The sequence below is a fragment of the Athene noctua genome, chromosome 22 (assembly GCF_965140245.1).
Source record: "Athene noctua chromosome 22, bAthNoc1.hap1.1, whole genome shotgun sequence".
Classification (NCBI taxonomy): Eukaryota; Metazoa; Chordata; class Aves; order Strigiformes; family Strigidae; genus Athene; species Athene noctua.
The window spans coordinates 8,308,649-8,326,300 of NC_134058.1; the positions used below are offsets into that span (position 1 = coordinate 8,308,649).

The window sequence follows — 17,652 nt, forward strand, 5'->3', positions numbered from 1 at the left end:
GCCTTCAGAGCAGTGATAGAGACAACTTGGGGAGTGGCACATACCCATCCTGATCTAAAAATAACTGGATTATGAGAGTGACAATTCTAACTCCATTATTCAAATCTCAATGAAATCTAACACTGAGTATATTTCTTAATCAAACTGCCTCAATTGACTACTTGAAGGCCAATCTCTCAAAGCCTTTTTTCAGGGTAGAGAAGGTTCTTCTATTTAACACATTAAGGACCAGGTAGAACATGAAAATGATTATCCACAAAGTCTGTTCTTTCCACAGATATTTGGCAAAGCACAGAGGGTTTTTTTGTCTGGTTCATATAAACATGATGTAAAACGAAGTTAAAGTCTCAAAATACCCTTCAGCATCTAAAACTGAACTAAGCTCAGAGAAAAAGAAAGAGTCTTGAATGAGACATTTCTCAGCATGGTGCAGCAAGAAAAAAGTCCTTTGGATGCTGTTAACCACATCCATTTTTACAGAAGGGAAAAAAAAAAAAATCTATTACCTGAGAGATATCTTAACACTGTTTTCTTCGACCAAGTTCTAGACCAGCCTCTGGCTACCAAGCATTTCGTAAGTGTTAAAAAAAACTGTTTATGTAAGAAACAGTTTAACAGGGAAACAGTATGCTAGCTCCCAAAGCCCCCCGAACACGCACACAGAGGCAACTGCACACTGCAAACCTCCCTCCAGAGAGGATGAATGCCAAGAGGCTGCCAAAAAACTGCTCCAGCTGCTGTTTGCTGAAGACATTTCTGCCCCAGCTGATAACCACCACCATAGTCAAAGCTAACCACACCCCCCCAGTTTTGTCTGTTTAAAAACCATCCCATTCCTCCCTAACCAGCTTCCGTAAAGCAATCCTTGTTTAAAACATTTCAAGACGGAAGTGAATGGAAGGGTTGGGAGAAGAGATGGGCTGGGAAAAATTCCTGGGTCACTTTATTAAGCAAGGTCACCAAGCAAACTAACTGCAACCATCACCAGGGAAGATGGAAGATGCTCATCCCAGATGGGCAGCAGCTCAGAAGCATCACCCCCAGCGAACACAGAGGAGTCTTCACAGTGAAGAAACTACATTGTTCAAGAAAGTAAGATGGAAGGGAGGAAAAAAGCAGCAATCTTTAATAGGAGATAATTATTCATAGAGAACCATCACATCCACAAAAGTCCCAAGCAGTGGTCAGGGAAGAGCTGGGGTGACACAGGCAAATCCGACACAAGGCAACATCAGAGCCAGAACTTGTGACGATTGCAGTGTTTTCCTTTATCACATTTTGAAGAGGAAAAAAAAAAAAGTAATAGTAGCAATCTTACACTGAACAGCAGCTACACAAGACTAAGACTAAGCAAATTTTTTGGTAAATGCTGTAAAAATATACAAAGCAAGGCTGCAAGCAAGCTGGCTTGACTGAGATCCCAAGGAGCAATTGGGAGGAGAGCGCCACGGGAGAACAAGGTTTTGATCTCCTCTTTGGCCAAGTGACACATACCAGCCCACTCCTTTCCAGAGTTACTTTGGATTTTGGTCTGTTCCAAAGCTAACAGATACAGTTCTTCGGCTGTCCTCCAGACCTTTGGTTGCATCAGATGCCTGCACACCTCTAGTTTGGCAGAAAAAAATACTATTTTTAATAAAAAGCCACAGACAAAAGAGGAGAGCTAAAGCCATACCCATCTTCTACCTTTCACATTCTGTAATGCAACTGTTGATATAAAATTTATTGTAAAATTCTTCTGTATTTCAATCGTTGAGCTTAAAACAACTCACACCACAATATCCAAAACACACAAACTGAATCACACTTCAAAGAAAACAAATATCCCCAAATTTAGCATACTTCTGTCCCCTGATTAGCAGCTGAAACAGCAGTTTCTGGCCTGATACCAGCTGCGTGCACGCTCACAGAGAGGCTCTGACCTGCTCAGCCACTGTTCCTGTGCTGCTTTGAGGTAACCTGATAAACACACTTTGGGGTCCGGGTTGTGAAGCGCGGAGCCGCTGTCAGCGTGCCGGGGGAGGACAGTTTATGCCAGGCAATACACCGACCTGGCAGAGCAATTCCTCTACTCCCAACAGCCTCACCAGCAAGCGAAGATTAGGATTGTTTGCTTTGTGGTTGTTTTTTTTTTTCCTTCAGAACAGTTACTTAACACACACAGAGTTATTTCTACACTGAGTTTATCCTCCAAACACATATCCAGTTAAGAATATTAAAGTCCAAATAAAGGAAGCAGAGAGGGCCGGATGATATAACTAAAAAGACACATAGAGGAAGACAGACCAGGAATGAAACCTATCTCATTGCAGAGAAAGGTTACCAAGCTTTTCTTCAGCCTTTATTCAGCTTACAGCCTGCAACTAACTTTCGTGTGGGTATTACAGTCTACCTTCCCTCATACTGAATTCATAAAGTAAAACTGTACGTCTCCAGCTTCCCTTTAGCACCAGCAATTATCTGCATCTGGGGGCATGTTGTAACAAGACTAGAAAAAAAAAGTTCCCAGTACAGACACAAGTACTACAACGCTCATTCGTGGCAATTTCCACACGAGAGTCTAAATTTCTCTAACGTACTAAAACACAGCTTACTTATTTTTAGCTTCTTATGCATGCCATTAACACAGAACTCCCCCAGCCCACTTACATAAAACTTCGTACCCTAAAACCACAAATAAGCTACTATATCTTACAAGGCTACAACCCACACACGCCTCTTCTCTACAGGGACAGCCGCTGCTTGCATCCCTGGGGGTTCAGGACAGCAGCAACCATCTATTCCCAAGCCAGGCTTTCTATCTGTACGATAAGCATGAATATCAAACAGCCTAGTAGTTTACTGTCTCATTCACTCGGCTACGTTTCCTACCGTGTCTCTAATACTTCATGCTGTGACTTCATGGGAAAATGTAATGCTCTGCTGGTCAATCTGTCAGGAAGCATTGCAGTGGCAGCAGTGTTGTCACCCAGACTGATGGTCTTTCCATCAGCTGAGCAACAAATTCTTGAAGTATGCTTCTCGGGAGCGTTAATGCTCATTTCGACTCCTAATTTTGTAATGCCTCGCAATCTCCCCCCCATAATCTTTATTTCAGTGGTTTATCAAAATGAAATGAAATCGTAAGTACCCTCTTGCCACATGCAGAGCTTATGACTCCTCCTGATTTAAAATCCCATGTCATACCAAATGAAATCCTGAAAAAGCAGGCATCTAGGGAAGACAGCACGATGCATCTTACACTGCTGCACAAAAAACATAGCTCACAGAGAGATATGGAGTGGACAGGAGCTCTGGATCTCCTTGCTCCAATCCTCCACAGTTCCTCATAAGGACTCTCGGTTGCATATTTTACACACACCTCTACAGGGTGCTTGAAGAAAAAGAGTTATAGCAACAATATATTTATCCCAGCTGAGTCTGAAGATGAATAATAAATTAGTCTCAGAGCATATCTCATTTAAAAAAATGCTGGTTTTACTTCCATTAGCTTTGCCTGTTGAATTCAGGCCACAAACACAGAGGTAAAACAGAGAGGGAAGGCTGCACGTGGTCATCAAGGCAGATTTCCAACCACATGTCTCTCTCCTTATTGCGCAAAGTGGCCTCTGAAGTAATGCTACACAGCTGAACCAACACACACATGGAAGTCACTGAAGATGTACCTGATGTGCTAACCCAGATGGAAAAGAATAGGGAATTTCAGAACCTGTCTCTGCCTTCTGGTTGCTCGGGACTATTTGCATCGCCAGGAGATTCTGAGCACCGCAGTGGGCAGGATTGCTCCTTTTCTGATTAGTATAAAACCCCAATTTTGCTGATTTCAGACTGCAAAGAAACTGCAGTATCACTGTACTTACAGCAGGTCTTCAAAGATTATGAACTTCAGCACCTACAAACATTACCTGACCACTAGGCTTCCATCATCACCACAGCAATGAGGACATCACCTCTTAAAACAGGGCTAAGGATGCACCGAGGACTGTGCTGGTTACCAGTGCTAGCCTAGCAGCCTTTTATCAAATTAACAATAATCAAACCAAGCACTAAAGTATGGGGAGGGGAGGAAGAGAAGACTAAGAAAAGGATTTGCTCCAGTCTGAAAGCAATATGGTCTTAATTTGAATACAATCTTAAATGCTAATGTTTTGCTACACTTCAGCAAGGGACTGGACTGAATGAAACATTTCCAGTTATCAGAACACCCCGGATATTATTCAGGGCTGCAGATACAGCCTGCAGATACGCAGTTATAGGGTTCACCAAACTGTTTGGTCAAAACACATTTCCACTTTTTCCTTTGCAATTCAGAGACATTTTTGATCCACCTGCAACGAGCATAGATGCTACTGATCTTTTGTGCTCCCATATTCCTAAGTAGAAACACCTTCTTAAGTGTAACATAATAAAAACAAGGATGGAGCTAGGCCACAAGAGAAAACAATCCAAGCCTGATGAGTGAACTCTCCCCCTTTGGAAAGTATTTTCAACCTTCTCCTCCTGGAGGTGGAAGTTCAGTAGACTCCTCCAACCTCTTCCAAACCCTGAGTGACCTTTTAGCATTTTAGCTCAACCAGTGAGACCTCAAACTCCTTGCTGGAGACCAAGAGTTATCACTGCTTTCAACACTTCCCGGCTTGGCTGCGTTCTTCCTTCAACAAACTCCTTTCAAACAGCAAGGCAGACCAGACTGCAGCTCTCTACCCCCTTCGGTTCTCTCCTGCTCCCTCATTTTATTGCTGTGCTGCAGTTTTGTTCTACACGCCCTTCACAGATTGATTAATACACATCTTGGATGATCAGATGTCTAGTAATTCAGGCTTTTACACCACTCCACACCGTAATTCTCATTAAGGAACACACATTTTACTAGAAAGCTTTTTGCTGACTGTTCCCACTCCTGACATCCAAGCCATTCAATAAGACATTCTGGACAGAGGTCCCAGCTATAAAATTCACATGTTCTTCAGCTGCCAGAATGGGAATTTGGTGACAGTACAATTCATTCATTTATTTAATGATCTTAATGTCAGCCTGAGTGGATAAAGTGTGCTTTGGCTTGTGCAAGGAGCGATGGGGACCGTGCCAAGTGCCAGCAACAATTGTTTCGGTGAATGCCTGCAATACCAGGTACTGCTGCCACAGGCAGTGCAACAAAATGTGAAGTTTTTGGGGGGAGGAAATGGCAATCATTTCAAATCAAACTTAGAGCACAACCTCAGAACCAAATATTTAAACACAAAGTAGTTTATCTGTGCAGATGAACTTTTTTTTTTAATTAAAAAAGTGTTTTAGAAACGTAATCAATATAATTAAGCTGAACAGCTTAAGCTCATCGAAAATTACACTTTGCAATATTTGCATATCAACAAAAATTAGGTCTTTTTTTCTTTTTGAAGACACAGACATAAAAGCACTTTGAAACCTACTTTAAAACACAACTCTAAAGGAAAACATAAAACCCAAGTTGCACAGACAGGTTGACAGCTGAATTATTTGCATTTTGGAAAAGTAGAATACAAAACACAGAGCCCAGAAAAGTAAAGCATTTGAAGAGAGACTGTCCCATAACTAGTATTTATATCTGTGTAAGCACTGGTGAGAAAGGGTGCTACAAACTGAAGCTAGCTTTATATTCTACAGCAAGTTGAACTCAGAAGATGTCTCACCAGCTCAAGAAACAGTACATCCAGAAAAGGCTTCCACACAAACTTGGCCGTGCTAAAACTGGGCATGAATCACCAGCTGCCGAAATCCCTTTCACACTGTACTCCAGAGTTTGAGATGCACCATGAATTTCACATGAAAAGTCACAACATACACGGTTTAAATGCTTTTTTATTTCAGTTCTTGACTTTCCCCCCCAAATAAGTGGTAAAGGTTCTCTACCCTCAGCTATAGTACCCGCTGAGCTCCCCTTCAAATATAATATAGATATGGAGTCTGTCCAACTCATCAGCTGCACGCTGCAAAACTAAGTGTCCAGTGTCAAGCACCCTGTACATCACCACAAACAAAAATTCCTGGCTTCCAGAAAGCTTTCAGACCAGATTTCATTCTGAATTTCACATCAGGCTTGATGGTTCTGTGGAAGATCTTGTGGTAGTGCAAGGACAGAAGAGTTAGGTCTTGCCTCTTACTGGAAATGAGTATTTTTTTTTAACAGACATGTCCTTTCTTCAGGATGTTAGGAGTCTTTCAAAGACAGTGGCTGACTAAAAAATCAAAGCTGTAAGTAGTATCACTAAAAAGTCTCTCCCTTTGATGCTTATAGGAAGACTCTCCTGCTTAGTCTGAAAAGACTGCAGATTTTTGTCATTTTTGCTTTTTAGCGGAAGAACAAAATAAGCCCAGAAAAATGCCAGTTTCAAGGCACAGTAACTTCCATGACTTCTTAATAATGCATAAAAGAGGGAAATCTCTTTTTCAGACCACCATTACCAGAGTCATAGCATTAGTTCAAACAGATTTTCAAAAGCCATTGGCAATGCAGACATTTAAATCGGACTACTCTTAGTAATTCAGTACCTCGCGCACAGTCACTCTCGCATGTAAATCAAATCAAAACACAAACAAATATACAATCATCATCTGGCAACTGCAGAAGGAAAGAATCGGTGCAATGTTTATTAATTTTCACCTCCCAAAAGCTTTCCAAACTCAGTGATATTTAAGATCTTTCACTGCGTTAACTCTTCCTTGCTCAGTGTTTTCACAGCATCAAGAGTAAAGTCAAAGATTGGCAGCAAGACCTCTCTTGCTACCCCCCTGAGAACGTATCATGTGAAGTCCACTCCCCCGGCAAGCACGGGGATGGTCTTCGTGATTGCAACTTTTACAGAGCTCTTCCCACCAAGAGAGACTCATCCCTGCTGAGCGCAACCACTTGGAAAGGAGCAGCTGCTCTGTACATCTCAACAAGTCCTAACCCATTTCAACACTTCACTGACGGTTTTGGAGAAGGCTACTGGTATCAGTTGAGGACTGGATATGTTTTTCTTACAAGATGCACATTTTAGAAGCCACTTCACTTTTCTTCAGGCATATATAAAGCTTTAGAAATACTTTCACTTTCATCCAGATAAAGGATACACAAAGGTATTACAACCAACAACAGAAACGTATTATCTTTGGTAGCAGAATTCATTTAAACCTGATACAACCTCGGTGTGAGGAATCTTGTCCTTTTCTCTCCACCTCAGATGACTACGCAGCAAACAAAGGTAAACACAATTCTTAAGGTACAATCAGAATAGAGAACGCGTAATTTTCCTTTCAGGAAAGAAAAAAATGCTGTCCCATTAACCTAGTTACATGCCCAGCAGCAATTTGACTCAAGTCCCATCAGCAACAGCGTGCCATCACCTACTACGAAAAGGGAGAGCGCATTCTGGGACACCTTCCAAATGTATATAATAAAACATAAGAATAACATGTACTAGAAAATTTCACTAGCCTAAAAGCTTATTTTGCTCTCCTCCTTTTGATCCTTTTCTTTTTTAAGAACCCATTCTATTTTCTTCTTCCAGCTGTTCCACATCATCATTTCCTATTCGGGAGGCAAAACCAAGTCCACAGTTTGGAAAGGAAAGCTGTACATAAGTTCTTGAAATTACCACCAAGAGTAAAACACAATACTGCGAAAAGTCACACCAACCATGTTCTCTTACAAAAATAAAAATTAGTTCCCCCAGTTCCTCCAGAGCATGGAGCACACAACTCCTCCACCCACATCTTCATGCCCTGTAACAAACACCAGTTTTCTCTTCCCCTTTCATTCCAGAAGAGCTTCAGCAATTGCTAGCAGACATATTCAAGTCACAGATAAAGTTTCCTACTAAAGAAATGCCTGTAAAATGGTGATACTACCCATCTATAATTCCCCAGAGTAAAAATTCCAGCAACTCTAATCATATTAGCGGATTTACACACAACTAAACTTGACAGTTGACTAGCCCTGAAATTGCTGGATTAGGGAGAAAAAGAAAATATAGGTTACCCACAACTTTTCTAAAAAGATCTTCACTGCTAACTCTTACTAGGAAACAAAAGTGGAGCAAATGCACTAGCTCAACACATCCCAACATTTGCTAATGACATGAAAAAGCCTTTCAGCCCTAAGATGATGGACAAAACCCATACACATAGATGAAAACCCTTCTACGACCCAACATCTAAAAGGGAAGTTATTTAAGTCTCCTATTACCCTCTCACTGACTTCTTACCATAGATAAAAACACAAACTGTGTTCCAAAATCAGTACTGCACATTAAATCCATATATATTTAAACAGCTAAAGTGACCTTCTCCCGCAGACTTCTGACAGCGAACATATACAATCATGTCCTCAGATACCAGGAGAAAATAAGCTATCTGAAATCACATTTTTGGAAGAGAGGTTTTCTTCAAGACATTTCCCCACAAAAATCTTACAAAGCTGGTAAAGTGACATATTTGCACTATAACATGATTAGCTTTTGTCATTAAATAAATTAAAGCTATTTCTGCTTGGAAGAATGCTAAGACGTGCCAAGGCTGGGGAACATCAACAGGGGAGATGGCAGAGAGGTCTAAAATCACTTAATTTTTTGGCAATGTGCTTACAAACCCGTGGCCATTCCTCCCCTGCAGAAGAGCCCCTACCACAGAGCGGCAGGGAAAGTCTCTGCGTTTTCAAAAGCTTCCCTCCTGCCTCAAACCCTCCCAAGACGTACAATCTCCACAGCTTCAGACACTCAGAACACAGAAACACTTCTCAGGCGACACAGCTGCCTCTTCTTTCCCTGCATCCAGTTACGATTTCAGAAAATGAACTCAAAAAAACAGGGAGTAAGGAACACCTCTGATCTCAGGCCAGTTCCTCCCCACCTTCCCACCTCCCACCACTCCTCCCCTTTCATGACCATAACGCTCTGAACACGCTTCCTCACAAGCAGACACCACTAACACCTGGAAGAGAACTTCCAACCACGCTCTCGTTCAGCTCCAGTTCAGTGTCAAAGCCACCCAGGAGCCAGAACTGATCCACCCGAGGCACAGAGAGGCACCGGCGCTTCACACAAAAGCCACAGTCGTGCTCTTCAAGCTGACTTTTATGCCCAAACAGTTTCCTAATCCTCAGGTCTTCATCTTCAAAGTCATCAACAGATAAACCCCAGAGAGCAGAGAGATACTGCATCACATACTCTGGAAAAAAGCTGCTCGTAATGGAAGTGAGCAGTGAGGGAAGACGACGTTGGCTCCAACTCCCAGAGGGTATCACAGCAACCCAGAGACTCTGATCCTCCAGCACACACTGAAGATGCTCTCCCCAGAGAAATTCTTGGGCACTTTCCCCTCCAGCTCAACTCTTTGCTCACTAAGAGAGGACAGAAAACCCCACACACCCAAATCCTCCTCAACAACCTTAATTTAACTAGATTACCAGTGCAGGCCTACTCCAATGGCACAACCAGACCCGCACCCAAACACCAGGTAAGCGCTGCCAGAAACTCACCCCGACTTCACCCACAGTCTCTTACGTTCCTGAAAGAGATCCTGTACTTCTTGCCATTCTCTTGGGCTTTTGGGAAGCCACTCACATCCAAAAGATGCCACCCAACAGAGCAGGAATCAGCACACCGCGTTCTGAAAGGGACTATGGCACAGTTAGCTGAAGTAACTCAGAAAAACTAAAGCAGACACTCTGTGACTGAGGCAACATTAGCAAAACACATTTCCATGCACAGCAATGATGTACTTCACACAAAAATCCCCCCAAACACTGACCTTTCCTCTCCGCTTCTCAAAAACGGAATTAAAGTAGGGGAAGAAAAGAAAGATTTTAAGTTAATACCCATCCTGACCCTGCCGCGATTGCCCTGCTGCAATAACCTGAAAAATACCCGTGTCCAGAGATACCCAATCCCACAATGAAACAGCTACAGGGATATATTAAGGTCAAGTTTACTGGTGCCTGCACAGAGACCATCAACAACCAGGAAGCTGAACTCCCTCCAAATGCAAGGAAGTTTGGAAAAGAAAACAAAAACCTACTGACACCAGCCCAGAGCCCAAGATGGCTCTAATTTGGCTCCAAGGTACAGCATTAAATTAACCCTGAAGAGCCAGCAGACATGCAACATTACCCGAGTTCAACATAAATCAATCTGTTCGTCCTTTACAGTGCAATGTTTGCCCATGTCTGGGCTGGGGCTGTGAAGAAACCAGTGACCTAATTATATCGATCCACAAAATTTATTCACAGCATGGAGACTTTCTAAAGAGCATCTTAATATAACACACACAAGAAATACTCTGCACAAAAAGTGGGAGCATGAGGGAGAGTAAAGAAACACAGTGTAGTTGAGCATGCATCAGAAGTCCAAGTTAAAAGCACACAGGCCTACATCAAACTCGCAGCCTGGAGCGTACCTTCATTATTTTACATTTTTATGGAAGAAGTCTCGCTACAGAACAATCGACTTCATCTGGAACTTGTTCCTGAGAAGCAGTCCAAAAACCCAAGCAAAGGTGGGCAGACAGAGATTTATTTTTGACAACATCCCGCTGTGTGTCAATTCACAGTGACACAGTTACACCCTCCCTTGTCTGTCCCCCCCAGACAAGGGTCAGAATGGAACTGGAGGATTTTTCAACACTGATAACTTTTGAGCACAGTTTCTGCCTGAAAACGGGTCTGACTGAATACTCACCACTGCCAAAGCCACAAAATTATCCCAACTTACTTTTACACAGGAAATTTAACTTCTTGAAGCCACCGTGTTAAGGAAATTTCTCCTTACATCAGTTCCAATAACTTCCTCTTCAGCACGTAACAGAACGAAACTCCCATCAAAACATTTCTGTTCTTCATGTCCATCACCCTCCAGCTTCACTTTCCTTCACGAATTATTTTTTAAAAAAAACCCCTTCCTCCCCCTGTACTTTTCCTATTAACATTTTTCTACAAATGCACATGAAGTAAGCGATCCTATTTCCTGTACAGTTCTCTCTCACCCAACTCTTCTTTTTCAATTATACAGATAACCGTTTAATTTCATGATGTATTAAGTACTAAAACCACACGTATTTCCACAGACATAAAGTTCACCATGCGGAAGCTGTTCTAGTTTAAAAAGCCCAAGTCAGACCCTCAGTCTACCTATTAACATCTAATAATCCTTCACATCAACAAATAAACCCTTGCACTGCCAGGAGAAGGAGGCCTTGCAGTGCTCTGCTCACCCTGAGTTGCCAGAAGAAAACTGTAACTGTACTTTATCTGCTGTGGGGTAACACTGTCTCAATAGTCATATCAAAACAGGAAAAAAAAAGGTAACCAAACAGAGCTAAAAATAAGACTGAACTCAGATGACCCTCTGCACTCCAGTAAATCACAGATGAACTGTGCTGACCAAGCCTCACTTTTCCAACAGCACTTAGAAAAGGTAACAGCTTTGGTTTACTACCTGGAAGCAGACACAAGTTTTGGCAGAGGAAAAAGTCAGCCAGGACACCTGAATACAGTTCACATAAAAGGTATCAAGAACTCAGCGTCTGTATGTACGACAGGGGCAGATTAGTGGTTTAAAAGTTAAGGAAAGGTATTGGTCAAACACGGTATGTTTTCAAAACAGGCATGGCTATAAATAAAAGTCGGACTATATCATTTCAACCTCCCCATCAGCCTGTCAGATCTACCTAACGCTTCTCCATTCCTCTACGCCTCTTGTTCTGGGTGTCCAGTTAGGTCCTCGCGATGGGACACCCTGGATGGTGTGATCCTTTAGGATCTTGCCCATTCCTTCCAAGGCTTTTTAGTTTTAGGCTGTGCTCAGAGGTAAGCGTAAGCCTCAGTTCTCACACGTGCAAGGTATTTCATGCTCAAACTCACCAAAAGCAACAGCATCCTCCTGCCTTACCTACAGCGGCTCAGCTGCTCTTGCAAACCACCACCAAGCTCGCCCTCAGCAACACCGGAGAAGTACTCAAGTCCCTCCACGCTGCTTTTAATGATTTGAAAATAAAACTGCTTTGGAAAAGTCCAGCACACTCCTGATCCAAGAGCCAGGCAAACTTCAGCCCTTTTCAACCGTCAAGGCACCCAAACATCACATTCCCAGTTAAAAAGTCCCTTTCCAGACAAACCAGCACCTCACTGGAGAGATCAGCTGAGCGTGGACTCTGTATGTGCACGCTGGCCGGCGTTCCCACTGTAACACTTGGCACATCACTCAAAACGGAGCAAAATTTCCCCTGAGCAACAGTTTTACTTACCACCACCCCGCTGACTTTGTAATGACAGCACCTTCGCACTTTTTTTCCTAAATAAAGCACACGCTGGAATTACAGAATAGCACAAGCTAGCCAAAAAACACTCAGCGGAGAGTACGTCCCTCTGTAGCCCTCCCTGAAATCTTCAAAGGTTTTTCATTTGACCCAAACAAATCTGTAACGTCAACAGTCTCATGATTTAAGCAACCTATTTGTTGTCATGGCAAGAATGATTCTTGCCGGAAGCTCAAGAAAACAATGGACCTAAACTGATTATAAAAGGGCTTGGTTTTCCCACCTCAAAAATGAAAGTGAGAGCGATAAAATGCTTACACAGGGAACACATTGCTTGAAGAACACAGACATCATCACACAGCTGAAACGGCCCTCAGAAAAAAAAAAAAAAAAAAAAAAAAAAAAGAAACAACACACAACACCCTGCACCTTCCACGTTACAACCAAAGTCACTGCCACTGATAAACAGCAAAACACAGTGAACACAGTGCTGACCGTGCCCGGCACAGCACGCCACAGCACTCCCGGGGAACGCAGCAAGGCGATATTTCACTGTTTTTCACTTCCCGCTCCCCCCGCAAAACTTCAGTGGGAGGGGACAGAAAAGCCAGTTTGCCAGGGGATGCTGTCCGACGCTGGAAACAAAACCTCAGGCAGGCAGGCAGGCTGGCCACCCCACTTTCCTGCTGATCCCTGCAGTATTTACCTCCTGACTTGGGGCCTAGTCGCAGCAGAGGACCGAAGACCTTTAAAAAACATTCGCAGCAACCGCCGGCCTCTCTTTGTAGAGCGGCCGTTTCGGCGGTGGGATTTGTGGAGTGGGAGCCTCCTCCTCCCCCGTCACGCGTGGCCTCGCAGAGAAAGCTGCTCGGCGCGACATTCCACCTGAGATTTATTTCCACCAGCCAAGTAACAAATAAATAAATAAATAAAATAATTAAATAAATTAAATAAAATCACATGAAAATCGGCCCCGGCTAGGGAAAAAAAAAAAACAAACCAAAAAAAAAAAAAAACCACCAAACCTGGGTTTAAATTCTCCTGGAAAAACAACAAAACCAAAGCACTTACCTGGGCAAGACCGGAGGGAAAACTGAGGAGTGATTTGTAATTAAAAGTTTACCCTTGGGGGTCACCGCTCCAATGGGGGGGTGTGGGAGGGAAGGGGGCTGGGGGACCCTCTGCCTTCCCCTGGGTGAGAGGGTGAACCCCCAAACCAGCCCAACAGCAGTGGGGGCGGGGTGAGGCACCCCCTTTCCCCACACCACCCCAGCAGGTGCTGCCCCCCCCTTTGTACGGCGGGGGGGGCGCGCACACACACACACACACACACAAAAAGGAACGGTGAGCCCCCAACCGCCGCCCCCCGCGAGCCGCCCCCTCCCCACACACCACCCCCCACACGCCCCCCCCCTCCCCGGGGCTGAGGGGGCCCCCGCGGCCCCTCACCGCCCCCCCGCCCCCCCCGGGCCCCGCTCGCTGTGGGGAAGGGGGTGTCGCCCCCCAACCCCCCCCGGGGCAAAGGATACTGCTGGGGCGGTTGGGGCGGCAAGGCCCTGATGTTGGGGTGAGGCGCCGGCGCCGCCGCCGGGTGAGGGGGAGCCGGGGGGGGAGGCGGCCCCGCCGCCGCTGCCGCCGCCGCCCCGCTCCCGGGGCCGGTCCCCGCCGCCGCCGCCGCGCCGGGTTTCAAAGCCGCCTTCTGCGGTAAACTCATCGCCAAGCGGAGCCACCACCCCCCGGCGGGGAGCGGGGCCGGGGCCGGGGGGGAGCCGGGGAGCGGGCCGGGGGCCGGTGCGGCGGCCGGGGCAGCGCGGCGGGCCGGCACCGGCGCCGGTCTCCGTGACAACGCGCCTCCCGGAGGGCTCGGCGCGGGGAGGGGACGGGAGAGGGGCCGGCGGGGAGGGGAGGGGGGGAGGCGGCTCAGGCCGCGCTGCTCATGAGCCGCCGGCGGCGGGGGGTCTCGGTCCCCCTCCCCGGGGGCAGCGGAGCCCTTCGCGGTGGCGGCTCTCGGGCGATGCCGGCGGATTTTCCTCACTGGAGTAGCGGAGCATCAAACATGGCGCTGCGGCCGCCTCCAGCAGTCCGGCAGGACGGACGCTCGGGCGCCTTCGGGCCGCTCCGGAGCCGCTCGGCCCACCGGCGCTCGGCAACCTTCGGCTCTTTCCGGAGCCGCTCGCTGGCGAGCGCCGTTCGGGAAACCTCGGCTTCTTCCGGAGAGCTTCGCGGGCGCACGCGCCCTCCTCCCCCCGCTCCCCCCCGGCACCTCCCGTGACCCCCGCGCTCGGGAGACTTCGGCTCTTTCCGGAGGCCGAGCCCGGGAGGGAGTTCGGGAAGCTTCGGGCGGGCTCGGGACCGGGATTCCCGCTCAGGCGGGAGGCGCTCGGGGCTCTTCGGAGCCTCTCGGGAGCGGCGGTGCCGCGGCTTCGGGCGCGTTCGGCTTTGCCCGGAGAGACTTCGGCAACGCTCGGCCGTGAGCGCGCCCGGGCTTCGGGGGCTTGCCCGCTGCCCAAAAACTCGCCCCCAGGCCCAGCCCAGGCTCCTGGGGCGGGCTGGGCTGCAGCCCCTACGAGGCGGCCAGAGGGTGACATGGCGGCTGCGAGGGAGGCCCAGCAGCCCCTGAGGGAGCCCACCCTGGGGGGAGCAGGCACCTTCCTCGCACCCCCGCGCCGCTGCCTTTGCCCCCCGAGGTTCACCACACCGCCACCATCTTCAGCATCTCACAACCAGGCTGCAGCACCCTCCCTGTGACCACCGCCAAGCTGAAATTGGCAGGGGCAAAGGTGGTTTGTGCCGTCTTGGGGAGATAAAAAAGACCTCAGAGCAGATTCAAGCAGCTGCTGGATGGTCCTGACTTGTCCTGTCCTGCCGCTGGCTCCCGAGGGCTCGTTCCAGCCCACTGGCACCTACCACCGTTCCTGCTGCGCCGCACGTCCCAGGGAAACGCTCCCAGCGCCTTCCCCGCACCTGCAGGTATTGCCACCCCGCGTCACCCAGCCTGGGCTACACAAGTTGCCGTAGTTTATTTGCATTCTATCTGCTGCATCTTCGGGGCAACTGCAAGTTTAGGAGGAAGAGAACACTTTAAAGCAATCACAAACTCTTAGAAGTGAAAAGCTGCTTTTATTAAAGTAAACTGTTCTCTTGGTGGTGTGTTCGGGCACTTACCAAGTAACTTGTGCTGCAACTGAAAGTTGACAGAAGAAAGACGGTCTTGCAGGCTAAAGAAAACCTACACCACATCTCCACAATACAGATCTGAAGGGGGGAGAATCTGGACTCAGCCTTGTTCACTAGAGCAAAACTCACGCCAGCACCCAGCAGCCAGAAAATACCAGAAGGGTCTTGAGTCCCTTTTCTCTTTTGAGTCAGACTCTGAATTATTAAACAGTTTGGTTTGTGCAGATCAGGTTTAAGACATGACCCCCGCCCATGCTGACACACAAGGACAGCATCCTCCAAGGTCTGATCTCAGAAGAAAAGCTCCTGCGAGCTGCCACGGTGGTCTCCCCTAAGAGTAGCTGTGCGAGCAGAATAATTTCTTACTTACTAAGGTGCTATCTATAGGGTACAGCCACACCAAACACGTGCACTGCGTAGTGCCAGAAGTTATTAGTGGAGCTGGTGGCGGAGGGAAACATGACTAGCCTGCTGTTTAGTTTCCTCCCTCTGTGCTTTTCATTCTGCACCAGGCTAAGGGAAATGCCTGGGATGAGGTGAGCTCACATCTACCTCAAACTGCTGGTGAGAAATGGGATGAAATGGAAAACAATTCTATTTTTGAAGGAAAAAAGCCCAATCAGGCTTTGCCAGCCTGTAAAGAAGTCCTGAATGGGGACTATTTCCATCAGCAGCCAGGAACAAATAACTCTGAGGGGGCTCCAGACACTTTTTTTCTGAGCCAGTTTGCCTATGCAGCCCACTGCCTGCCAGATCGACGGCTGATTCCCCACCTAGAGAGCAAAAGACTGAAGAGAGAAATTAGAATGACCTCAAAGAAAGGCCAAGTACTCCCCCCCTCCCCAAAAATGGGAGAACAAAAGAGGAATTTTTATCATGGTAGGGGATTTGCCCAAGGACTGATAGATCTCCAAACATCCCGGAGAGCTGCTGTGTTCACAGCACACCTCTCCTGTCTGCAGCCTGCTGGGAAGACAGATCCCCCTCCACAGTTCATAAAGACTTTGCTGTAATGATTTTGAGGGTGCAAGTAAAGCTGTGTGGTGGGGGGGGGGGCTGGTGCCCAGCCCTGTTCCATCGACCGCCTCCCAGGCGTGGCAGTTCTCCTGGTACACCCCTTCATGCGGAACAAAATTCCTACCAAAGGCAAATTGACATCTGTGGCTCCCTCTGTTCTACAGAAATAGCTGCCTGTAAACACAGCTGTGAAAGAGCCTCCTAGTTCTGGTATCTTTAGATATATCCCTTCTTTTTGCCTGTTTAGAAAGAAAAAAAAAAAACCAGCATTTTCACGTCTGCTGAAGCTCCTGAAGCGTGCTAGCCATGCAAAGGAGCCAGGCTCCTGGATTTGTATTAAAGCTCCTCCGAAGTCTAGGTCTCCCCTGGCCATCATTTTACCTCCCCCCCCGCAAAATGACAAAGCAGACAGGTCTCTTCAATACTACCCCACATAGGACAATTTGGCCAACAAAACCTGCAGGTTTGGCGAGCCTGAGCAAGTGCCAGCTGGATTCACACCCTTCCTACTGCCTCTGGTTCCTCTCCATTTCATTTTTTCTCCTATTTTCCCTGCTAGCTTTATTAGCACCTGGGAAGTGATGTGTCACTGTGGGCAGCTTTGAGTTTACAGTGCTGAGCTCTCGTTTCGGAGCATCACCAACCGTTTTTCCAGTCTCTCACGTACCTGGCACAACAGAGATGCTCACAACTGTGTGGTGAAGAGTGTAGTAGGAGCACCAGGGCTGCTGGTGAACTTAGGAAAAGAGAGTAAAGGATTGAGATATCACTGGAAAAGGGCTGTTTTCCTGCAGGAATTGTTAGAAGCAGCTTTTCTGAAATCTGCCCTAAAATCTTGCAGTCCCAGTAGGTGACCCCAGCACTGTTGTGATGTGTTGGGGGTTAGATCCTGCTTGGAGGGGGCAAACTGGGAAGGAGAAGAGCAGTTCAGATGGTTGAGTTCAGCCTTTCGCACCTGGAAGGCTGGCTTAGCCTCACCAAACTTGTGAACAACCGCCATTTCCAACTCATTTTGGAGGCTCCAGCTTCAGGCACCCGCTTTCACCCAGCACAGTACGGCAGCGCCTCCCTCTCTGGGCTTCTGCTTTTCCCCCCCTGATCCCCTTCCAAAACCCTCCAGGCAAAAAAAACCAAAACATAACCCCCTCCCCCCCAAAAAAACCCTCAGCCCTGCTTGAAGCTTTCCCA

The 17,652-nt window shown here is 47.0% G+C and overlaps 1 protein-coding gene across 10 annotated transcripts in view; it reads right to left on the minus strand.

Annotated features, from left to right (window-relative positions):
- The window catches only part of EIF4G3 (eukaryotic translation initiation factor 4 gamma 3), a 147,785-nt gene extending 133,435 nt beyond the window's left edge, over window positions 1-14,350 (minus strand). For 9 of the 10 annotated variants that reach the window (XM_074925090.1, XM_074925096.1, XM_074925095.1 and 6 more), the window contains exon 1: window positions 13,800-14,350. In XM_074925090.1, the coding sequence (XP_074781191.1) occupies window positions 13,800-13,984 (185 nt within the window). In that variant the 5' untranslated portion in view covers window positions 13,985-14,350. The remainder of the gene's footprint in view (window positions 1-13,799) is intronic. The other variant, XM_074925099.1, reaches the window with a different exon arrangement.
- Window positions 14,351-17,652: the final 3,302 nt, after the last annotated feature.